Genomic DNA, 20,434 nt, shown 5'->3' with positions numbered 1-20,434 from the left:
TTGTGTGACCCATTGTACAGCCTCTTCTGACACTTGGCCATGACAGGCAGAAAGCTGTGGCTGCATGGACATGAAGGAAGAGGAAACCTTTCCTCAGACTAAAACGATGTACAGCATCACAGCAACACATCATGCTAGCTACATGCTACCTATTGGCCAATGCATTCGGAGTGCTATAATGCAGTTAAGACTAGAGTTCACAGAGTGGAAGAACAGATATGCCAACAGCCTGCGGCCTCTGCTGAGGAAACACTTGCAGCAGTGGTTGTATCAGCAAAAGCCCTAGGGCTAAGTGCCCTCTTCCCTGGTCTCATCTAGGAAAACAAGAGCTTGATTTTGTGAGGTTAAACATACCATATGAAGTCTCTGGAAAATGAAAGCAGATCCTCAGTGTATCACAGGAAGCACTTGGCTTCTTACAGGATTCAGGCCACAGAACGCTACCCTGGGTATTACCACAGGCTGGTAAACACGAGGGATCCTCACGTTTAGAACATTTTCCAAGCACAAACTTCTGTACGGAAAATGTTAAAATCACTCCATCCTCTATATATGGTTACAATATTAATAATGGGATATTGGCCTTTATCATGGGATGGCTTAGTACATTTCCAGTATGAAGCCACAGAATAAGTGGCTACCCTCATTTTATAGAAAATTAAACCTTGAGTCTAACTGGGGAGGAAAGTAACAGAGAGGTAGGCATGTTAGTCTGTAGTCTAACAAAACAAAAAAGCAGAAATGTAGCACTTTAAAGACGAACAAGATGATTTATTTGGTGATGAGCTTTTGTGAGACAGACCCACTTCACCAGATCAGTAGCATTTCCAGTTCAGACTGACATTGAAAAGTACAGAGGTCCAAAAAAAACAGCAATAAAAACTGACAAATCAAGTCCATAGGACTGAAGGAGTGGGGTGAGGAATGTTAAGTGTCTTGCCTGAGATAATTACGAGCATCAAAGGAAGGGAAGCCGTCCTTGTAATGCATGAGGTAACTGGTGTCCTTGTTCATACCAAGTGTTAACGTGCCGAATTTAAATACGAACTCCAATTTACAAATTTTTCTATGTAATCTGTTTTTAAAGTTTCTTTGCTCTAAGACATACATTCTCAGGTCTTTAACAGAATGGTCCACTCCAGTGAAGTGTTCACTGACTGGCTTATGTGTATTGAGATTTCTGATGTCTGCTGTGTCCATTCATTCTTTGGCAAAGAGTTTTCCTGTTCTGTCCAACATACATAGTGGCGGGGCATTGTTGGCACATAATAGCATATATAATATTGGTCGAAGTACATGAGAATGAGCCCTTGATCTTGTAACTAATATGGTTAGGTCTAGTCATGGTATCCCCAGAATAAATATGTGGACAATGCTGGCAGCGGGGCTTGTTGCAAGGAAAAGTTCCAGGATTAGTATTACTGTGGTGTAGCCTGTGACTGCTGGTGAGACTCTCTCTTAGGTTAGGAGGCTGTCTATTGCAGAGGACAGGCCTGTCACCTTGGGCCTTCCAGAGCTTAGCATCATGATCTAGAATAGTTGTAGGTTTTTAATGATAAGTTGCGGGGGTTTGAGTTGGTGGCTATAGGTGATGACAAGTGGTGTTCCATCATTTATCTTCTTAGGCCTATCTTGAAGTAGCTGGTTTCTGGGTATTCGTCTGGCCCTGTCAATCTGTATTTTCACTTCTCCCAGTGGGCAATTAAGTTTTATGAATGCTTGGTAGAAGTCTTGAAGTTTTCGGTCTCTGTCAGCAGGATCAGAGCAGATGTGATTGTATCAAAGGGCTTGACTGTAAACGATGGATTGTATGGTGTGAGCTGGATGAAAGCTGGAGGCATGTAGGTAAGTGTAGCAGTCAGAGGGTTTCTGGTAGAGAGTGGTGTCGATATGGCCATCAGTGATTTGTACTGTGGTGTCCAGGAAATGAATCTCTCGTGTGGAATAGTCAAGGCTGAGATTGATGGTAGGATGCAGGTTGTTAAAATCTCTGTGGAATTCTTCCAGAGTCTCTTTACCGTGGGTCCGAATGATAAAGATGTCATCGATGTAGCGTAAGTAAAGGAGGGGTAAAAGGGGACGAAAGCTGGAGCCTGAAGCCAGTCACTTGCATAGAAATACTCTGGATTACCTAAGAGATACAAGAAAAAAGCACCTAACCCTGCAAACTAACATAAGGTGCAAATTCATCAGAACAGCAGAAGGCATACCATGGACTTGATCAGCTTTGAAAGGAGTGTCCTCGTTCTCTGGCATGACAAGGACCCCATAAATTAGTAAGAAAATTGACCAGGGGAAAGAAGTTACCTTTGTTTATTATGACTATTGGTTCATATATATAATACAGATGCTTTTCGGGAACCCCTGTGTTGGGAGTTGTCCATTCCACAGTGAGCTACCCTGCACCTAAAAATCTCAAAGGTCTACCAAAATCTTCAACACACACACTCACACAGGCTCAAGTAATTTCACAGCGTGCAGTGTCTGCAGCAGATGTCAGCCTAGAAACATCTAACTACCAGTGGGCACTTTATTGGATAACAGGATTGTATTGTGCTCCTGAGTAATTTAAGCAAAAGAAACAAGACAAGATGATGTTTAAAGTGCAGCTGGGCCAACTGTCTTATCAGGTAAGTGGCACCCACAACTGATGCGTATCAATTTTGCGTAGCAGGAGATAGAACGGCACGAGTGTTTGGGTCCCAGGCTCAGCGTTGGGAATTTTTGTCACAATAATGACTGTAAAAACTGGGGCTGTCAAATGGTCAAAAATAATTGCAATTAATCAGGAGATTAGAAACAGGAGTGATGAATCGTCGCTTTAATTGCGCTGTTAAACACCAGTAGAATATTTTGGATCCTTTACTACATTTTCAAATGGATTAATTTCTATTATAACACAGAATACAAAGTGTACAGCGCTCGCGTTACAGACGTCTGCTGTGAAAAAATGGATAAAAGGAAACTTCTCAACGCACCTCAGACAGGTACAGTAGTCCCGTGAGTGATGCGAGGGTTGTGGCCCCACGCACCCTCGCATAACTCGAATTTCGCGTAAGTTGGGAGGTGGCTTTTTTCCCTGGCGGAATGCATGTTCTGCAGCCAGGGAAGTAGCACGAGCACCTGGACCTCCTTTTGAAAGGTAAATTCCGGGGTTCAGGGAGGCAGTTGGGGAGGGTTAAACCTGGCAGTGGGTTAGGGTGTGGAGTGGAGGGAGGTTAAGCTTGCGGTGGGTTAGGGCAGCAGGGATGCAGGGAGTGCTGAGCTGGACCCGTGCAGGGGGGTGTATGTTGAACTGGGGCTAGGGGGTTGAGCTGGGCTGCAGGAGGTTGAACTGGGACGGGGGTGGTCAGCTGGGCCACCAGAGGTTTGAACCGGGGCTGGGGGTTAGGAGTCAACCAGGGCCGCGCGGGGCTGGAGGGGGCGGTGTTGAATCAGGGTCTGGCGGTAGCAGGATTCGGAGTTGTGCTTAACTCATATTAATGCAAATTAAGCGCAACTCAAAATCGCGCATTTCTAGAGTTTACCGTACAGGAATGCAAACGCTGTTGTGAAAGTACAATTTTCAAATGTAGATTTTTTCTTACATAACTGCATGCAGAAAGAAAACAATATAAAACTTTAGTGCCTACAGGATGAAGCATGAAGGGGCTTATGAACGTTCTGACTATCTAGCTTGTAAACACATTGCAACTACCGCTACAATGGTGCCATAAATATAAACAAACTTGTTTGCCTTACAGATCGGCTGGACAAGGAGTAGGACTTCTCATAGCACAGGTTTTGCACGGCGTTCCATAAACACAATCTTTCTTCAAAGACTTGGAGTATTATTATTTTGCTGCTATACCACGGTAACCTTCAAAACACAGCAGGAACATTTCACGTGATGGAGGAGGCACTGGCATTGCTCAGAGGCAAAGCCACTCTAAAGCCACTTTCTCTATACATTCAATTTGTTTGAGCTGATCAAACTTAGTAACTAGTTCTCTGGGAAGTAGGGGAATGAAATCTGCCTTACTGCCAGAACTATCCCTGTTTTGGGGGCGAATGGAGAATTTCTCAGGCTCTGGAGTGATGGTGTAACACGCTAACCATTAGCCACATGTGACTATTTGGTCAGTTGAGTTGGCATGAACAATAAATGTGTTTTCAGAATAAGGTTGTTAGTTTGCTACTGCTCCAGAACTGTCTGGACACCATGGGTCTAGAGCAGTCTGTCCAAGGGTGTGTCTACACTTGTATTCCTCTTTCGAAAGAGGCATGCAAAATTAGGTAAATCGAAAATGCAAATGAGGTATACATTTGCTTATTCAACACCTCATTTGCATATTCTAATTTCAAAAGAGCTTCTTTCACTAAATAAAGGGAAGAAGGATTCTTTCGAAGATGGGGTTTGCTTTCGAAAGAGCAGCGTCTACACTGGCTTTCTTCTTTCAAAAGAAGCTCTTTTGAAATTAGAATATGCAAATGAGGTGCAAATATGCAAATTTATACCTCGTTTGCATTTTCAATTTGCCTCATTTGCATTCCTCTTTCAAAAGAGGGATGCAAGTGTAGACACGCCCCAAGTAACCTGTTACACCACACTGCTTTGGTGCAAGGCTCTGGATTTTATGGAGCATGGCAATCTTCACTTCAAAGTGCATGTAATCCCACATACTGCTGACTACTGCTGACTCCAGGACAATGAAGCAGAATTTCAGTTGGGTTTCACCTGTTTTTGATTTAACTGAAGCAAAACGCGATTGCGACCTGCTGTTTTAGATTGTGTTGCACTGATTGAGTCAGTATTTATCATGCACCGAGGCGCAAAAAACCCCTCTAAACTCCCAATCACTTTGTAATTCACCTCCCAACCCCTATTCTTGCAGGGGAAGGGGGATGGGGAGGGCAAAAGATACACTAGACTAATTAGAGCACATATCCTGGGGCAACCAAACTTACTGACCTTCCAAGGCGCATGCGACAATCTTAAGAAGTTTGAGAGTTAGGCTCCTTAGTCCTGTGGCAAGAGGCGTGTGTGTATCTCTGTCTGTCTGTCTCAGGGTTGCACGTGATGGGGCTTCAGCACTGGTTCTGTGGAAGCCCTGAGCCCCAGCAGGCATATCCTGTGAGGCTAGAACCCTCTCCCGGCTGGACAGGCACAGCTAGCTGTACCACCTGGGCAGGACAGAAACTTGAAGCCCCTGAGGCTCCCTCCCACCCCTGCCCCAGCTGCCAGGCAGAGAAGATGTGAGAGCAAAATAATCACATGTGGCTCACAAGCTGCAGTTTGGTCACCATGACATGTGCTGTAAGATTGGCTAGCAATGAAATCTTTTGGCTACCTGTACCTGGACAGACCATGTTGGAGCTGCACAGGTAAACGAGTCCCACACAGAGAGGCAACTGCTATATTTGTAATGGTACAGACCCTGACCGCAGAGCTCACTACTGAGAAGGAAACTGGATTACACGTGAAATGTGAGAGAAAGGAAGACTGAAAATCTGAGCCGGGAGCTGAAGTTCCTTCACTCAAGGACCATTGTTCTTTTATTGTTCTCTTAGCCACACACTGCTGCCTATCTGGCAGGTTTTTTTTAATGGGTCATGCCACTTTGTTTTGCAACTAGTTTCCAGAGCAGCTTTTGACAGTTCCAAGAGAATGCAACGCCCAGTAACCTCCCTCTGTTTGCCTCTTCCTGAAGCTCCAAGATGTTGGTGCACCAAAGCTCCATTGGCCTGCGAAGTTGACGCCCTGAGGTTTTCCCAACCCAACCCAGAGATTTTAAGTCTAGCTAACAAAGTAGTTCTCATGACACCTAAATTCCTCTGGGCTCTTTCTGTTGGACATCATGCATCATTACTACCTAGCACAATTGCCATGTGGCATTTCCCCACAAGGCTGAAGAGTGACCATGTTCCGCCTCAGGGGTGACTGAATTTATTTGGCTGAAGAAGTGATTTTCTGAAGCTATGCAGAAGTTTGGGAAGCTTCTCTGGGCGTGGTTTACAGATACTCTATTAGCCTATTTTCCATTTATATGGCTCGTATTTTCAAACTCATCTGCCCTGATTATCCACAATGCACGTAGGTATTGAAGAAAGGGGCAGAACAGGATGACCCTGTAAAGCTGCTTTCTGTTTTAACTGGGAAATTGCTTTCATGAGCATTTTCTGCTGCACGTCACTATGGAACCATGCACCATCATGGCTCACGCCAGCTCCCTGGTCAGCTGGCAACACACATTGGTGGGATACAAAAGCAACATGGCCGGCCTTGTGTTCCTTAACCATTCAGAGAAAAAGAATTCTGGACGTAGTTGGAAAGGCACCAATGTTGAATAGCTCACCAGCCGTCTCACAAAGCTGCAGAAGAGGCCGAGCCTGTGCAGTACTGCAGAAGGGCAATTACCGTGGAATGATATCCAAATGAGACCAAGCAAACAAAATGAACGTCTCTCCTGCCTTGAAGTAACACATTAATGAATCGAAAGACGCAGATACTATTTCTTAGGGAAATTCCTTCCCCTCAGTCAGTGCAAAGTCAGACAAATGCAGTAGGGAGCCACAGTTGCTTATCGCTTTAGTATGGATGAGGCAGATACCTGGTTATTTAAGGAGAAGGATAAATGGGCTGAGACAGCTTTCCCCATCCCCAATTCACCAGGGAATGCTGGAGAATTCCACCTGACACTGGGACAGCGTTGTGCTCTTAAACAATCTACCGTCTGATCCGATTGTTCCCCAGTGGGGGAGGCAGGCTGCAGCTCACTCAAGAGTCATTGATTGGATTAACAGCCTAATTCCCAACAGATGAATAGAATACTGATGTCTTGTCAGCCCAGATCATAGAAGGAAAACACAATCTGCTTCTACAGCTTGGAAATTTAACCCTTTGTTTCCTCAGCAGTGTTGGTCTGAATACGGAGCCCCTGTAGTTTCAGTTCAAGATCACAGCCATGTGAGAGGCAGATGGGTAGTCTGACTAATCATCTGATTGCGACTAGATGGCTCTTTGCTACCTTCCTTACAATGGGTTTCCCGTTAAGGTCCGTTCTTTCACAAAAGATGGCAGCCTGGGAAGAACTTGCACTGAGATCTTGATATTTTGATTTTACTGCATTCTGGGAAAGAAAGTGCAAAATGCAGCCCAAGCAGCAGGTGAAAACTCTTTATAGTTCTTAATCTAAGGTATACAGATACCTTTAAGTGTTTTTTTGAGAAAATAATTTTATCTGAATGATAGAACCTGGTCAGTGAAAAGCATCGGAGTATGTCGTTTGGGCACAGCAGCTAATGGAACTGTGGTCTCCCTCTCTTTGGATACATCTACACTTACTGGGAGATCGATTTGTGTGTCTAGTGAGGATGCATGAAATCAAACTATCAAGGGCTGGACAGTCGACCCTGTATTCCTCATTATCACGAGGAGTAAGGGAGGTGGACGGGAGAAACTCCCTTACTGAGGATGGCCAGACGAGGCGACTGTAGATATGTTGATTCCAGATCCACAACAGCTGCAGCTGGAATTGTGAATCTAGGATCGACTTTCAGGTCTAGTGTAGACCTGGCCTTTGTCTGATTGCTCCTGACAAGGATCAGGATAAGGGAAGAAGGCTGGTCCTGTGGAGATGACGAGGACTCGGGATTCAATTCCTAGCTGTGCCACAGAATTTCTATGTGGCCTTAGTCAAATCACTCACATACTCAGTCTTTCCTCTACAATAGAGGAATTAGTGTCCTTTACCTCACAAGGAAGCTGCAAATAGAAAGCAGTATTTGTGAAGAACTCAGGTACAAGGGGGACTAACTACCTACACAGAGTTTCAAAGAACAGAATTTACTCATCGAATCCCGAAGGAGAGTTTCATTTATTTATTAACTCCAGGGTCAACAACAAATGGCAAACCTCAAGTTTCAAGACTTGCAACTGAAGAGCCTTTATTTTTCTAACACTCCTGAGCACTAATGGAAAAGACTCCTTTGTTACAGGTGTCCTCTATTTTTGTGTTTAAAACACAAACACATGACAGACACATAGGTACTATTAACTGACAGCACAGAAGGGGACTGCAAAAGGGGTGGCCAGGTTGCAGCTGATTTAAAAATGTGACCTTTAGAGAGAGTTTCATCCACAGCCCTTCCAACGAACTGTTTGCCTCTTCTTATCAGACAATAGCTAGACCACATTTAACTCTGAAAACTGTAAAGCTATTACTTTCCATTTGTTTGGAATTATATAACTCATGTGCACAACAGAACAGGCCACCCCAGATCACCAATAAAAAAAAAAACCCTCAGCCCCTGGACCCTCCTAAAAATACACTGTCCCAGGACTAATTAAAAAAACAGGGGGCAAGGCGAGAAGCTAGATCCTCATCTAACTTCCTTCTCTTTCCCTTTGAGTGGCACCTGCAGGGAACAGACAAATTCTAGACACCAAAGTTGAAATAAAATCTGCATGTTTCTTATGGATGCTAGCTGTCTAGGAGACCTGAAATAAGATGGAAAGAAAAATAAAAGGCCTGCCTAAGCCACATGAATAAGTCAACTATAAAGAGACCCCCACACTGAAGGACAGTCCTTACAAGAGAAATAAGGAACTTTGTGCTTGGAGTAAAGGGATGAAAGAGCCACCTTGCACAACACTAGAACGCAATTAATGAACGATCCTACACCAATCTAATAATTCAGTGAATGCCATGGTGTTAATAGCCAGATTTCTAAATCACTCAGGTTATTAGCTCCTTTTTATCATTTGAAGCCACCGTTTTATTTTGCCTCTCCAGATGTGAACTACAACAGAATGGCAATACAGAAATAAAACCAGACCAAACCAGGCCCTGTCGTGTAATGCAGCTGCCCTGTACTGTACATTTGTGAAACCAGGTTAAGGATGGGCACTCAGACAGTTGTGTCCTGGAACTAGCAGACTGCAGGTTTTATAAATACATACAGAAATAATTAAAATCTAAGGGGTTTAGAAGGGTTAATCTCCTTTAAATAATCTCTGCCACAAAGCCTGTAAAGTCACCACTGGCATGGCGCCCATGTGGACCGGCTGTCGGATATCAGGGCAGCATGCGGGGAATGGAGAGGAGAGATTAAACAAAACCACAGCCATACTGGCCCATCAAACGATTCGCAGAATAAGGCTCTCTCTGCTCGCTAGAGTGAAAGCCCAGCCGCACCAGATCCAAAACCAGCTACCAAGTCAACATTCCACTTACTGCAGCTGATTAAAACAGAGGAGAGGTGTGTGCAGAAACGTTGCTGCATAGAGCAGCATTAAGCAGGTGGTAGCAGTCCCCAGTTTCGAAGCAAAGTCAAGCTCATTTTAGAGGAGTCCCCCGCTAGGCACAGGCTCTCAATCCTTCAGGAGAATCAACTACCCAGCCCTGTGGAAATGCAAAGGATATATTACATTTGAAACAATTCAGTTATAAGATAATTTAGTATTTTTCAACACCTTACATCTTCAAAGCACTGCCTCTTGCTTTCAAGTGGCCTCTTTAAGACAAAATTTCAGCAGCCCAAAAGATACAATGTTGGCTATGGCTGTGTAGGCAAAGAATGATTTTGAAACGGCTGAACGCTAAAGAAGTTTGAATCAACACGTTGGCTGAGCACTCAGGTTCCAACTCCGTCTTCCCTCAGCTGGCTGAGGTGAAGAGAGGATTAGGTGAAACTCCACAAGAGCTAAACCAGAATGCTGAAGAAATTCAGCTTCCTTTATGTGCCCTTCAAATTAATCATAATCCAGGTTTATGAGACCATGTTTTGGCGTCACAAACCTTCAACAGTTTGGATAAACCAGAACCCCTATAAAACCACTCCAGTTTCTTGATTTTTGCAAAACCCAGAATTAGCATATTTGGAAGGCTTGGATAAAACGCTTTGGGTTTGTCCTGCAAAACCTCATTAAAGCCAGGTTTGGGTTTTGCAAAACCAAAATCAGGTTAAGTTGGGTTGCAGTTTCTATTTCGTCTGACGTGAAGTTTGTGGAAGTCTGAACCAAGGTCCTAATGTGGTCTCAATTTAAAATTAAAAGAATCCCTTTCAGGAGGACACAGATAAATGAAGGGACCTGATGTAATCTCGAAGTGGTATTGCAGAGATTCCATGTGCACTTTTGCTTTAATATATACATAGAAACAAGCGTGGTAACCCCTTCTCACAATTAATCTTGTGATATGAAAGGGCATTCTGACATATTTACTTTCTTCCGAGTGAGATGTTAAGGCATAATGCCCAGGTCTCCCACTTCTGAGGTGAGAGTGTGCATGTATCTTAGGGCAGAGTTAGGTTGCAATACACATGAGTTAAGGATGAAGTTTCACTCTGAATTCCCAACAGCTTTGTTGTTCATATGACACTTAAAGGAATTTTAGCAGACAGGGGTTCTCTTGGTGTAGTAAAACACCCCTCTGAGATGCAGTGGTTAACTCAGTGGAAGAAGTCTTCCAATAAGCTAGTGCTCTCTACATTAAGATTTATATCATCTTAACTGTGCTAACTTAGGGGTGTAGATTTTTCACACCCCTGAACAACAAGTTAAACCAACCTAATTTCCGAGTGTAGCCCACACTTAACAAAAGGAGTGGGGTCCATCTGGTGGTAAACAGAAAGTTGAACAATGGGCAACGTCCCTTCTAATCTTTCCCATTCATGTGCAAATTTTTTCCACCCATGTGCAGAATAATTTTATGTTAACTGAGGGGTGTGCAAATGTGCACCGCCAAACAAAACACAAACTTAGCTGTGGGTGCTGCTAATCAGTGGGGTGGCATTTGAGTTTCTCCTGACCGGCTGCCCAAATGCCCAGCTTAGGGGAACACTGAGCCTGTTCGGCTATGAACACAGCCTGCTGGGCTATGGACATCTGCCCACTATGTACAGAACTGAGACTAACTCCTTTCGCATACGGTAGAGCAGTGAACAGAAGTAGATGGTAAGTACTTTCAGTCACTATGGACTAGGGCCGGAGTTCAGTTGGTGACCTAGAGGTGAAAGGCTCTGCTCTCCCATTACTGATCCCCAGAGCCATGCAGTCCCTCAAAAATAAGTGTTGATACATTAATCTTTCCGACTGACAGAAACAAATATCAACAGCAAATACAGTGTTCAGTGTGTGTGTGTATGAGAGAGAGAGAGAGAGAAGCAGGTGCCAAAATGCTATTTAAAAATGTAAACTTAAGAGCACTTTTGGGGGTACATTCTAACACAATAGATATTTCAATCTCATGCAACTTTTTTTTTCCCCTGACATGAGAGGAACAAATGTTAAGAAGTGCTGCTTTACTGTGTTAATACAACTGTGCTGATAGATACAGCAGAAATGTGCTTAATGCTACAGTGAGTAATAAACTGTCTGCTGTGTTTCCTTCCTGGTCCCCTTTCTGCAGCAGTTTGTTACTAGCAGGGTACAGCACAGCTATCTGTTATCTCCTAAGACACTTTGATAATGAACTAACAGTTTATTTGGGACTGGTGGACGTTTTCCTCCGAGAAGCATGCTGTCGTAACACTCTGCTGGGCTGGGTAAATACCTATACATCAGGACACTTTCTGAAACCATCAGATAGAGGGGTCATTTTTTTTTTTTTAACCACACAAGCTAATGCTTTAAGAGTGTCTTGATGGAATCAGGGAAATTGGATTGTCCCCCCATTTGCTGGTCTAAAACAAGCCTTTTTTATTTATCCTATTAGAGTAACACAAGAGAAACCTTTTAAATGTCACTAAAATTTCCCTGCATTGCAAAACCCAGTCAAAAGGGTTTTAATTCTCCCCGATAACATTTAAGTAATGCAGTATGTCAAGGTTTAATAAATTGTGTAGGGGAGGGTTTTTGTTCTATGCTGTTTATGTTACTTCATTAGATGGGGTTTTGCTTAGTCTTCTGTGCGTTGCGTTAGGTTCACGCACTTATTGGTGAATGCCACAGATTCAACTATCAAAACAAAAAGCAGTCAAGTAGCACTTTAAAGACTAGCAAAATGGTTTATCAGGTGAGCTTTCGTGGGACAGACCCACTTCTTCAGACCATAGCCAGACCTGGCTATGGTCTGAAGAAGTGGGTCTGTCCCACAAAAGCTCACCTGATAAACCATTTTGTTAGTCTTTAAAGTGCTACTTGACTGCTTTTTGTTTTGATAGTGTATAGACTAGCACGGCTTCCTCTTTGTTGCAGATTCAGCTGTAATGCCTTTCTGCAGAGCTGAAGCACACATGCAAAGGACAGGTTATCCTGCAAATATTTCACGCATGAGTTATTCTGCAACTCACTTTTAACAAATGTGGAAACTCAGTAATCCTGATTTCCTTCCTTCCTTCCTTCCTCTCTCCTAAAACAGGCTACTCTGTAGGAAAGGGCAGGTGGATGAAGGCCCCCTCCCCACAAACCACAGGGCTGATGCAGAGATGGACAAGGTTTTCCTGTGCCTTCTTGGCTGTATGCTGGTATGAGGCTTCAAGTTTCACAGGAGCATTTGAAAGATGACTAAAGCTAGCTCAATACTGAGAGAGAGTCCAGGGATTTCAGACGTTAGAGACTGTATGCATGAGCATAAGCAGTGCTTATTGCATGGTTCAAGACAGATGTAGTGCATGAGCTTATATGAAGAATGTTCCCTTCCTAGAGATCAAGACAATCACAACTCACATTGCTTTTAGTTTTCTAGCCTTGGCATCTCCAGAGCCAACACTGACAGCACTGCTGAAACACTCAACTGTCCGTGTACTCGCACAAGTGGTCAGTAGGGCAAGTCTACACTACTCTGGACCATCTTGAAGGGTCAATCTTCTAGGGGTCGATTTTGAGATGCGCAAAAATCAACCCCTTTGCTCCTCACGAGATGCAAGAAGTAAGGGAGGTTGACAGGAGAAACTCTCCTATCAACCTTCTCCGGCTTAGGCAGCCAAGTTAACCAAGCGCAGACATGCAATTAAAGCAACAGCAATTGCATAGGTAAAATCGACATATCTGTGGGCAACTCTTAGCTTAGTGTAGCCATAGCCTAAGAGGTGACCATCAACATCATTTTCTTTTACGATTATCAAAATTTAAGCCCAGGCTCACTCACAAAACGTGGGTAGCTAACATTAATATTTTTAAAATCAACAGTTCCTGCTATATTTCTCGCCCGAGAACACACATTAAAGACAGAAACAGGATGGTCTGTTCATTTAAGGCTGGGCCTGCCTAAATTGAACAGCTGCTCTCTGGGAACAGCATGAGCTTTAAAGTCAAAGCTATTTCCTTTATCCGTCTCACACCAACATCACTCTGTTAGCCATACTGCGAGCAGTACAACTGAAGATTACTACTCCTTCCAAAGCAATTCCAACTATTTTAACTACTATTAAACTGGATCAAATGCTGTTAGTATGACAGACAACTCTCTAGAAACCAACATCAGCAACAGACTTTCAAGACAAGCAGTAAAGTCAGTGTTAGCCGTGTGTGCGTGCGTGCGTGCGTGTGGTGTTTGCTTTGTTTTTTAAAGAATGCACATGTTAAGTTACTCAAGAGAAGGCAAAACCAATCAAGGTTGGTGATTAAGAAAATGAGATTATTGTGAAAAAAAGATTGGCACTGGCATATCTGTTGCTCCTGGCATGATACATCAATACATTTCCTGGTAGTGCTTTAGAGATGACACAGCCTCTCTCTCTCACACACACACTCTGCAGGTCACTTTGGAGGGGTAAGTATGGCTCGTCACACAATTAATTAGGCAGGTCACTTTTGCGGCAAAGAGGACCCACAGGACACAAAGCATCCTTTCACAAACAGAAGCTGCCTCTTTGAACTGGTCACTTCAGTAAAGTTGAAGCCCTCTGCCCTCTGGTTCCTAAGCAGAGATCAGAGCCCCACCCATCAACAGCTGCCAATGAGCAGACTGCACAGGAGAAAGGAGGAAATTTTTGGCTAGTCAGAACGCCCCCCCTCCCCCAGAGATGAAGATATTGCCTCCAAGACCTGCCTCTTAATCTCTTCTACAAAACGTCAAAATTCAGCAAGAAAATGGGGAAAAGAGTTCGGGGGGTGGGGTGGCAGGAGAGATCGGAACGAATGGTTACTGGACCACGGGCTGTGTTAAAAGGATCAGGAGGTGGTGGTAGTGGGGAGGGGGGAAGTGAAAGGGATAAAGTACTGGTTCTAATCAAATCAGTTTAAAAAGCTGCAGCCTCTCAGCGTTAACCTTGCCAATCAGGGAGCGAGCAGGAGCATGCCTGTGCACATTAAGCTGGGAGCGTGTCCTTGAACCCGCAGTCCCGCTCCTCCTCCCCCATGCAACCCACCCAGGCTGCGTAATGAGCACCCTCGGAAAAAGCCTCGAATTCCATTAGGAGCGCCCCTTAGGAACCAGTGATTCTCAAGCGGCAGCCAGCACGGCAAGGCAGCTCCTACCCTTTACTATTATTGGAGGCGAGCTCATGGGATTAAGCTGGCAGCAGCTTGGAAAATTAAAACATAGAGAACCCCCCCCGCCTGGCTCCCCTCCTCAACAAATGACAACTCCAGCATCTGTGAGTTGCATGAGCAACTGTGTGAATGGTTAACTGCATGGCAGTCGCTGTAGAATAAACGTCCACTCGGTATTACATCGGTAATCTAAAGGGATTATTTTGATTTTTATCTAGCAGTTCAGCAGACAGAGTAGAACATGGCCCATCCAGGTGTTTGCATTATTTTGACCAAAATCAGCTCCACTCTAATGGCGGCTATTATTTACGATTTCACTACTTGCAAATGACCATGATCAGGTGTAGTTGTAGAAATGAGGGCACAGTTCTAACCAAGCCTCCTGAATGTCTCCAGATTCTCAGCCAGGGCCGGCAGGAGAAATAGTTAGTGCTCTTGGAAACCATCCCAATTCCACTTTTAGTGATAGGGCAAAAATGTTTTAAACTGAAAAGCAAACACAGAAGAGCCAATCACCAGGCAAGCAGCACAAAGTACAGCACAACACAAGTCCTTGTGGTGAAAATGCTTCCAACAAGACAGTCAAATGCACTATTGGGGAAGGAAGGTCTTGCAATTAAAAAGGCAGAGCCCTGAGAGAAGAGGATCTTTGGCTTTCCCCCTTAGCTTTGCCATAAACACTGCCTGAGTTTCCCAATCTGTAAATCAGTGATAACACCACCTGCCTTCTTCACAGAAAGACTAAGTTTAACTCACTAGTTTTTCAAAGCCACTGTCTGACATCCTCAGATAGGACACGCTGTCAAGCTGCAAAGTGTTATCATGATGTAGAACACAGAATGATCTAGCCTGAAGAATGGCAGCAGTGCTCTGAACTGGGATCAGAGACAGAACTTTAGAAACAAAGCAAGGGACTACGGGCTCCTGAGCGGCACAGGCTAGCTATCTGGAGAAGATGCCTTACTCAGTTAACAACTGGCCTACGTAGCGTGCTTTTGTGGTGCTTGCTGTCGACCCATCTGTAAATCCACAACAGGGAGAACAAGATCTTGATGAGGCTGCACGTTGTGTTCCTTTGATTAAATTCAGCTGCTGTCATTATAGCAAATCAGGAGTGCGGAAGAGTAGTGGAAACAATTGTGCCAAATGAAGAGATTAGAACAGCTCATTTTCAAATGCTAAGGCTCCACAGCTCCAGAAAAGCCCCTCATTTGCTATATATAACGTATGTCCTAGCAATATGAAAACCTCTTGGATGCCTCAAAAATGTCATTGTGGAAGACTTGAAATTATGCCTGTTTCCAACTATCACAACATCAGCCCTGGCGAACAGCTTTAGTAATACAGGCTGAATCTACTGCTTAAAACACAGCAGCACTAAGATAACAGAAGACCAATTAGTGCTTTAAAAATCCATCCTTTTCCATTTCCTTACAAGTGCTAATAATAAATCAGGACCCATTTAGCCCAGGAGGAAAACTGACAAGGACTGGTGAGGCTGCAAGAGGAGAGGGCATGATTATGCTGCCTGCAAGTCCAGGGACATACTACAGCAATGGTTCTTTTAATCAAATCAGCTCTTTGGAGCCCTTTGTGATGGTCTGCAATAAGAAAAGTTCTGAGACCCAACTAGCAGGAAGAGAAGGAAGGCATGATCCATGAAAAGATCAATATTTTCAAAGGTCACTCTGAACAAGGGAGAGAAGGGGATTAGGTTTGTGACTTTTTTGGCTTCTTCCTGATGTTCAAATAAGACCTGAACTTTTTCTCCTTTTTTAAGATGAGAATATCAGTGATGTCTCATCAGGTCAGCCTTTCACAGAAAGTTTCTTCCGTAAGACACAGACATACCGACAGGCGTGCACAGTCTGCCATCAAATGAAAGGGCTGGGTATTAAGGGGCTACATTTTACCCTTGTCAGGTTTTCTTCCAACTGTTTGTCTGGCATTTGAGTTAAATTTTAACAAAACCAATCCAAAATTTTACATAAAACTTAAATAAAAGGCATTTCTCTAAATGAGCACTTTCTTGAGGTGTGGTTTCATAAGCTACTTTCACCTCTCTCAGGAAAAAAATAAGATTACATAAGACCTGAATATCTACTTAAAAAAAAATCAAGCATGATACGTGATTCCCCCTTTCTTTTTTTGAATGTGCATGCTGGCCTCAGACATAAATAACACAAAAAAGTCCAAGTCAATGAATTCCACTACGAGAGAATCTGACCCATAATTCGCAGAATAAAACAGCTGGAGAAACACTGAAAACACCACTTTGGTCTTTCCTGAGCAGATCTTTAAGAAAAACAATCACGGCAACATAAGCAACATGGTGGTCATCTCCACTTCTTGTCCTCCATTGTTGGGTAGTGCTGCTGAACAGAACCTCAGTAATGCATAATTTCTGTCCATATAGCCTGTTTAGAAAATCCCTACTCGTGCACCTTTTTTCTGTAGCCTTGGTCCCATCCATATAGGGCCGGCCAAACCAATACTCACGCACGCAATGGCTGCAGTCAGACTACTCATGTGACTGAGGGTTACAGCAGGGGTTGGGCCTACAGTCTACGTAGTTTCCAAAGTGCTGTGCCGAGGAAAAGGTCTAAGGGAAAACAAAATTAAATGGGGTTTGATAGTGAAAGGCGCTAACGTCCCATGACTGCAGACGCACCTTGCAGAACTGATCCCATTAAAAGTAAAGATTTATTCACAGGGAACAGTTTTGGCACATGTTAACAGGCAGCATCATTTCTTTCGCCTTTCCAGTTACCAAAGAGCTCATTTGGAATGGGGAAAGACACCAAAGAACTGGCCAAGATGTTGTCTCCACCTTCTACTCCCCAACGATCAGGGAGACATGAAGCCTCAGGGTCTGGGAATTATACACTAAGCCTGAATGACCAGGTAAGCAAGAGTTTCCACCCCCCATCCCGACAGGAAACTTTATCCCTTCCTCCTGGACAAGACAACGACCACAGCAATCAACGTCTTTATCACTTCCAGGCTGGCTTACTGTAATTCACTGCATCTGAAGCTGAACGTGACAATGATGTGCAGATGCCAGCTGGCATGACAGGGCTGCCTGTCTTCTCCACGGCTCAGGTCACTGTGAGTACATCAGACCCGCGCACAAGTCCCTTTCACTGGCTCTAATTCAGCTTCGGATATCAGTCTAAGGTCTATTTCCAAAGCAATTAACCAAAAAGCCCTACCACCCTAAGGAACACCATTGGAATACCCTTTTCATTCTCCAGCCCCTATCTCCACTCCCTCGAAATGCCCCATCCCAAGCAGAGCTCTGACCCAATAAAGAGGTGCCATAGTGTGAACTATGGGCTTCACTATCACTACTTATTTTAAAGGGAAGGCACCCAGATACCATGGTGATGGGCACCAGGATAAAACTAAACAATAGGTAAGTGGCTTTCTATGGAGTTTTTCACATCATGAGTGTTCAGGAGACAATGCCCTTCTCTGTTAAGAGGAACAGCACTACAGAGCTATGATATGTTAATTTCTAAGAGAGGGTTTTAATCATGCAACGTCCTTTGTGGTCACACAGAATTTAATCTCATTGCTGGCTGTAGGCGATGGGGAACATGTTAATTAGAAAAGTTGTAATAAAGAGCTTTTTACATGAGTGTGGTAAAGGCAGAAAGTTGATAAACTCCTCCCAAAAGAACCTCTCCTTTCCTGTCCACTTCTGGCCAGCAAGACTCAGAAAAGAACCTATCAGTCTGTGTAGCAGTTATGCGAATGTACATTCAATGTCCTGTTCGAGGTTCAAGGATGAATCCATTAATGAATACATTGAGTCCACTAACACCGTTAAGTTTTCTGTATTAAGGAAACATCCAAAAAGAGTGGACTCCTGTAATGGCTCGTTCCATTTCCAGAGCCCAATAAAGTTGAGCTCACTGAATTTTTTTTTTAAATGGTTTTAAAACGTGAAGACACCCATTGTGATATTGCAAGATGAGCTGGATGAAGCCTTGTGCAGGCATAATCAACTTAATGGCAACAAAGATCACAGCATGGTTAGTGCAGCTGTGACACTCAGAAACGTTCTACTGAACGGTAAAGCATGACCAGAGCTGAATCTGCCCCCTTTCTCGTTAGCCATTTCTAAAACAGTGCACCAAGTCAACAGCCCCAGAGCGTACATTAGGATGAAAGAATGAAGACAGGGTAGTATTAGGATGGAACAATTTATTTTACTGGGTCACAATTCTTTGACCGTGTCATATAACTCAGTTAGATGTATCAATAAAGTGACACCAGTTGTTTCCTGAACTCAGTGTAATTTTAACTTAATTCCCACTCTACTGTGGGCTAAAGGGCTGCCTGTTGTTCACTGCTGATTAATACACATCTAAAGTAGTGTCAATTTAATATAAATATTATGGGGAGAAAGTTCAGTAAAAACTCTTCAGTATTCTTGATCGTTTACTATTCTCATAAAAAAGGGTAATTAATTCAGTCAGAATAAGAGGCTTGGATTCCCCTGTGTGGAAATTTATTTGGACTGAGAAATCTGTTGCAACAGGGTTAATACTATGCTATATATCACTGCTGCATTACACATAAACAGAGCAGAATATAATAGATTTAAATCTGCCCTTTAAGAAATTAGGGAGATCTAGATTCTAAGCTTAGCGAATTAAGACCTCCATCTTTAAAAAAAAATTAGCATATGTAAAAGTCAATACCCTCATCTTAAATCACACTTCTCAGCAATTGCTGAGCTTCTTGTTTTTTGGTAGTTACCTCTAGCAAAAATCCCTTGAAATCAAGGCGAGCGCAATCAGGATGAAAACAGCTGATGACAAATACAAATGTAATTCTTTACAGCTCCAAAAACGGATCTATTCTATTTACTGGAGGAAGCGGCAGAATGATGCGGGCAACGGACTGGAGCACGTTGACTCCTTGGGCCACATATCCGATTCTGACGCGGACAACTCTGACCTTCAAGCTTGCCAAGCTAGTGAAATCGAACCCAAGGCGACTGAGTCTTTTGAACGAGACTCTGAAAACCGGACATCAGAATTGCTCTGCTTGAATGTTCAAGATCTGTGTAAGGGAAGAAGCTGCTGTTTTAGTAAGGGTAGCACACTGAGGTCTTTCGTAATAATCAAACCCACACAGACCCCAGAGTATATTTCTTAAGGTCTTAGCTTTCTCAGCCAAAACTAAGGTTGCCAGCTTGGTAATAATTAAGAACCAGAGAGTCCAGCAGAAGAACCAGAACTTCCCTTGTCCCACCGCCTCCACCCAAGGCCGCACCCCTGTGCTGCCTATTCTCCACAAAAGCTCCACTCCTGCCCGGGAGATCCCACCCTCCTCCACTCCTTTTCCTCTTCCTTCCCCATAGCCTGGGTCAGGAGGGACTTGCCGTGGAGTTGGGGCTGGGAGCTGAAGCAGCCTAAAAAGGTAAGAGACAGCCTCGGCGATGATTCAGTCTCTCGCCACCCTAGACGCAATCTTTCCTCCTTGATCAACTGTTCAACATAGTTTGAGTCAGTTATCTACCTGTGACCAGTTTATACCCCAGAAATATCTGCATTTCAGTGGTGGTGTATGTACACAGTTTGTAAAGCAGGAAGAAAGAAATATTAAATACAAAACATTCCTGATAGAACACCGGGCACTGAGCTCCTAAACCTACCAGGGAACTTTGCAGGGGCAGAATTGCACATTTCAAGGCCATCACTTCCAGACCCTTCCAAAGTTGTGCCACTGGTGGAACTAAAATCCATGACATTATTGAATCAACTAGTTGGAAAATGAGAGTGACATAGAGAATGGATCAGAGCAGCAAAACATTCCTGTGAGGACGTGCAGAGGCATCAGGCTTAGAAGTATTAAAAAAGGAAAGAAAAATTAATCATGCTGCCTATAAAACCAGGCATCAGCACAGCCACCTTATCATAACTCAGATATTAATAACATGAATCCCCAGAGAACTCTAGATGTTTAAAGGAGCCACTTGTTGGCTATCAGAAAATAAGACAGATT

The 20,434-nt window shown here is 43.6% G+C and overlaps 1 protein-coding gene across 2 annotated transcripts in view; it reads right to left on the bottom strand.

Moving 5' to 3' along the window:
* Positions 1–20,434, bottom strand: part of ACBD6 (acyl-CoA binding domain containing 6) — a 120,367-nt gene that overhangs the window by 12,725 nt on the left and 87,208 nt on the right. The window contains exon 7 of one of the 2 annotated variants that reach the window (XM_075003281.1): positions 16,946–17,018. The exons of the other annotated variant lie outside the window; for it this stretch is intronic. Coding sequence (XP_074859382.1) covers positions 16,946–17,018 — 73 coding nt within the window. The remainder of the gene's footprint in view (positions 1–16,945; positions 17,019–20,434) is intronic. 2 annotated transcript variants of the gene reach the window in all.

Source organism: Carettochelys insculpta, chromosome 9, assembly GCF_033958435.1.
Source record: "Carettochelys insculpta isolate YL-2023 chromosome 9, ASM3395843v1, whole genome shotgun sequence".
Lineage (NCBI taxonomy): Eukaryota > Metazoa > Chordata > Testudines > Carettochelyidae > Carettochelys > Carettochelys insculpta.
This window is presented reverse-complemented; position numbering and strand designations above follow the sequence as displayed.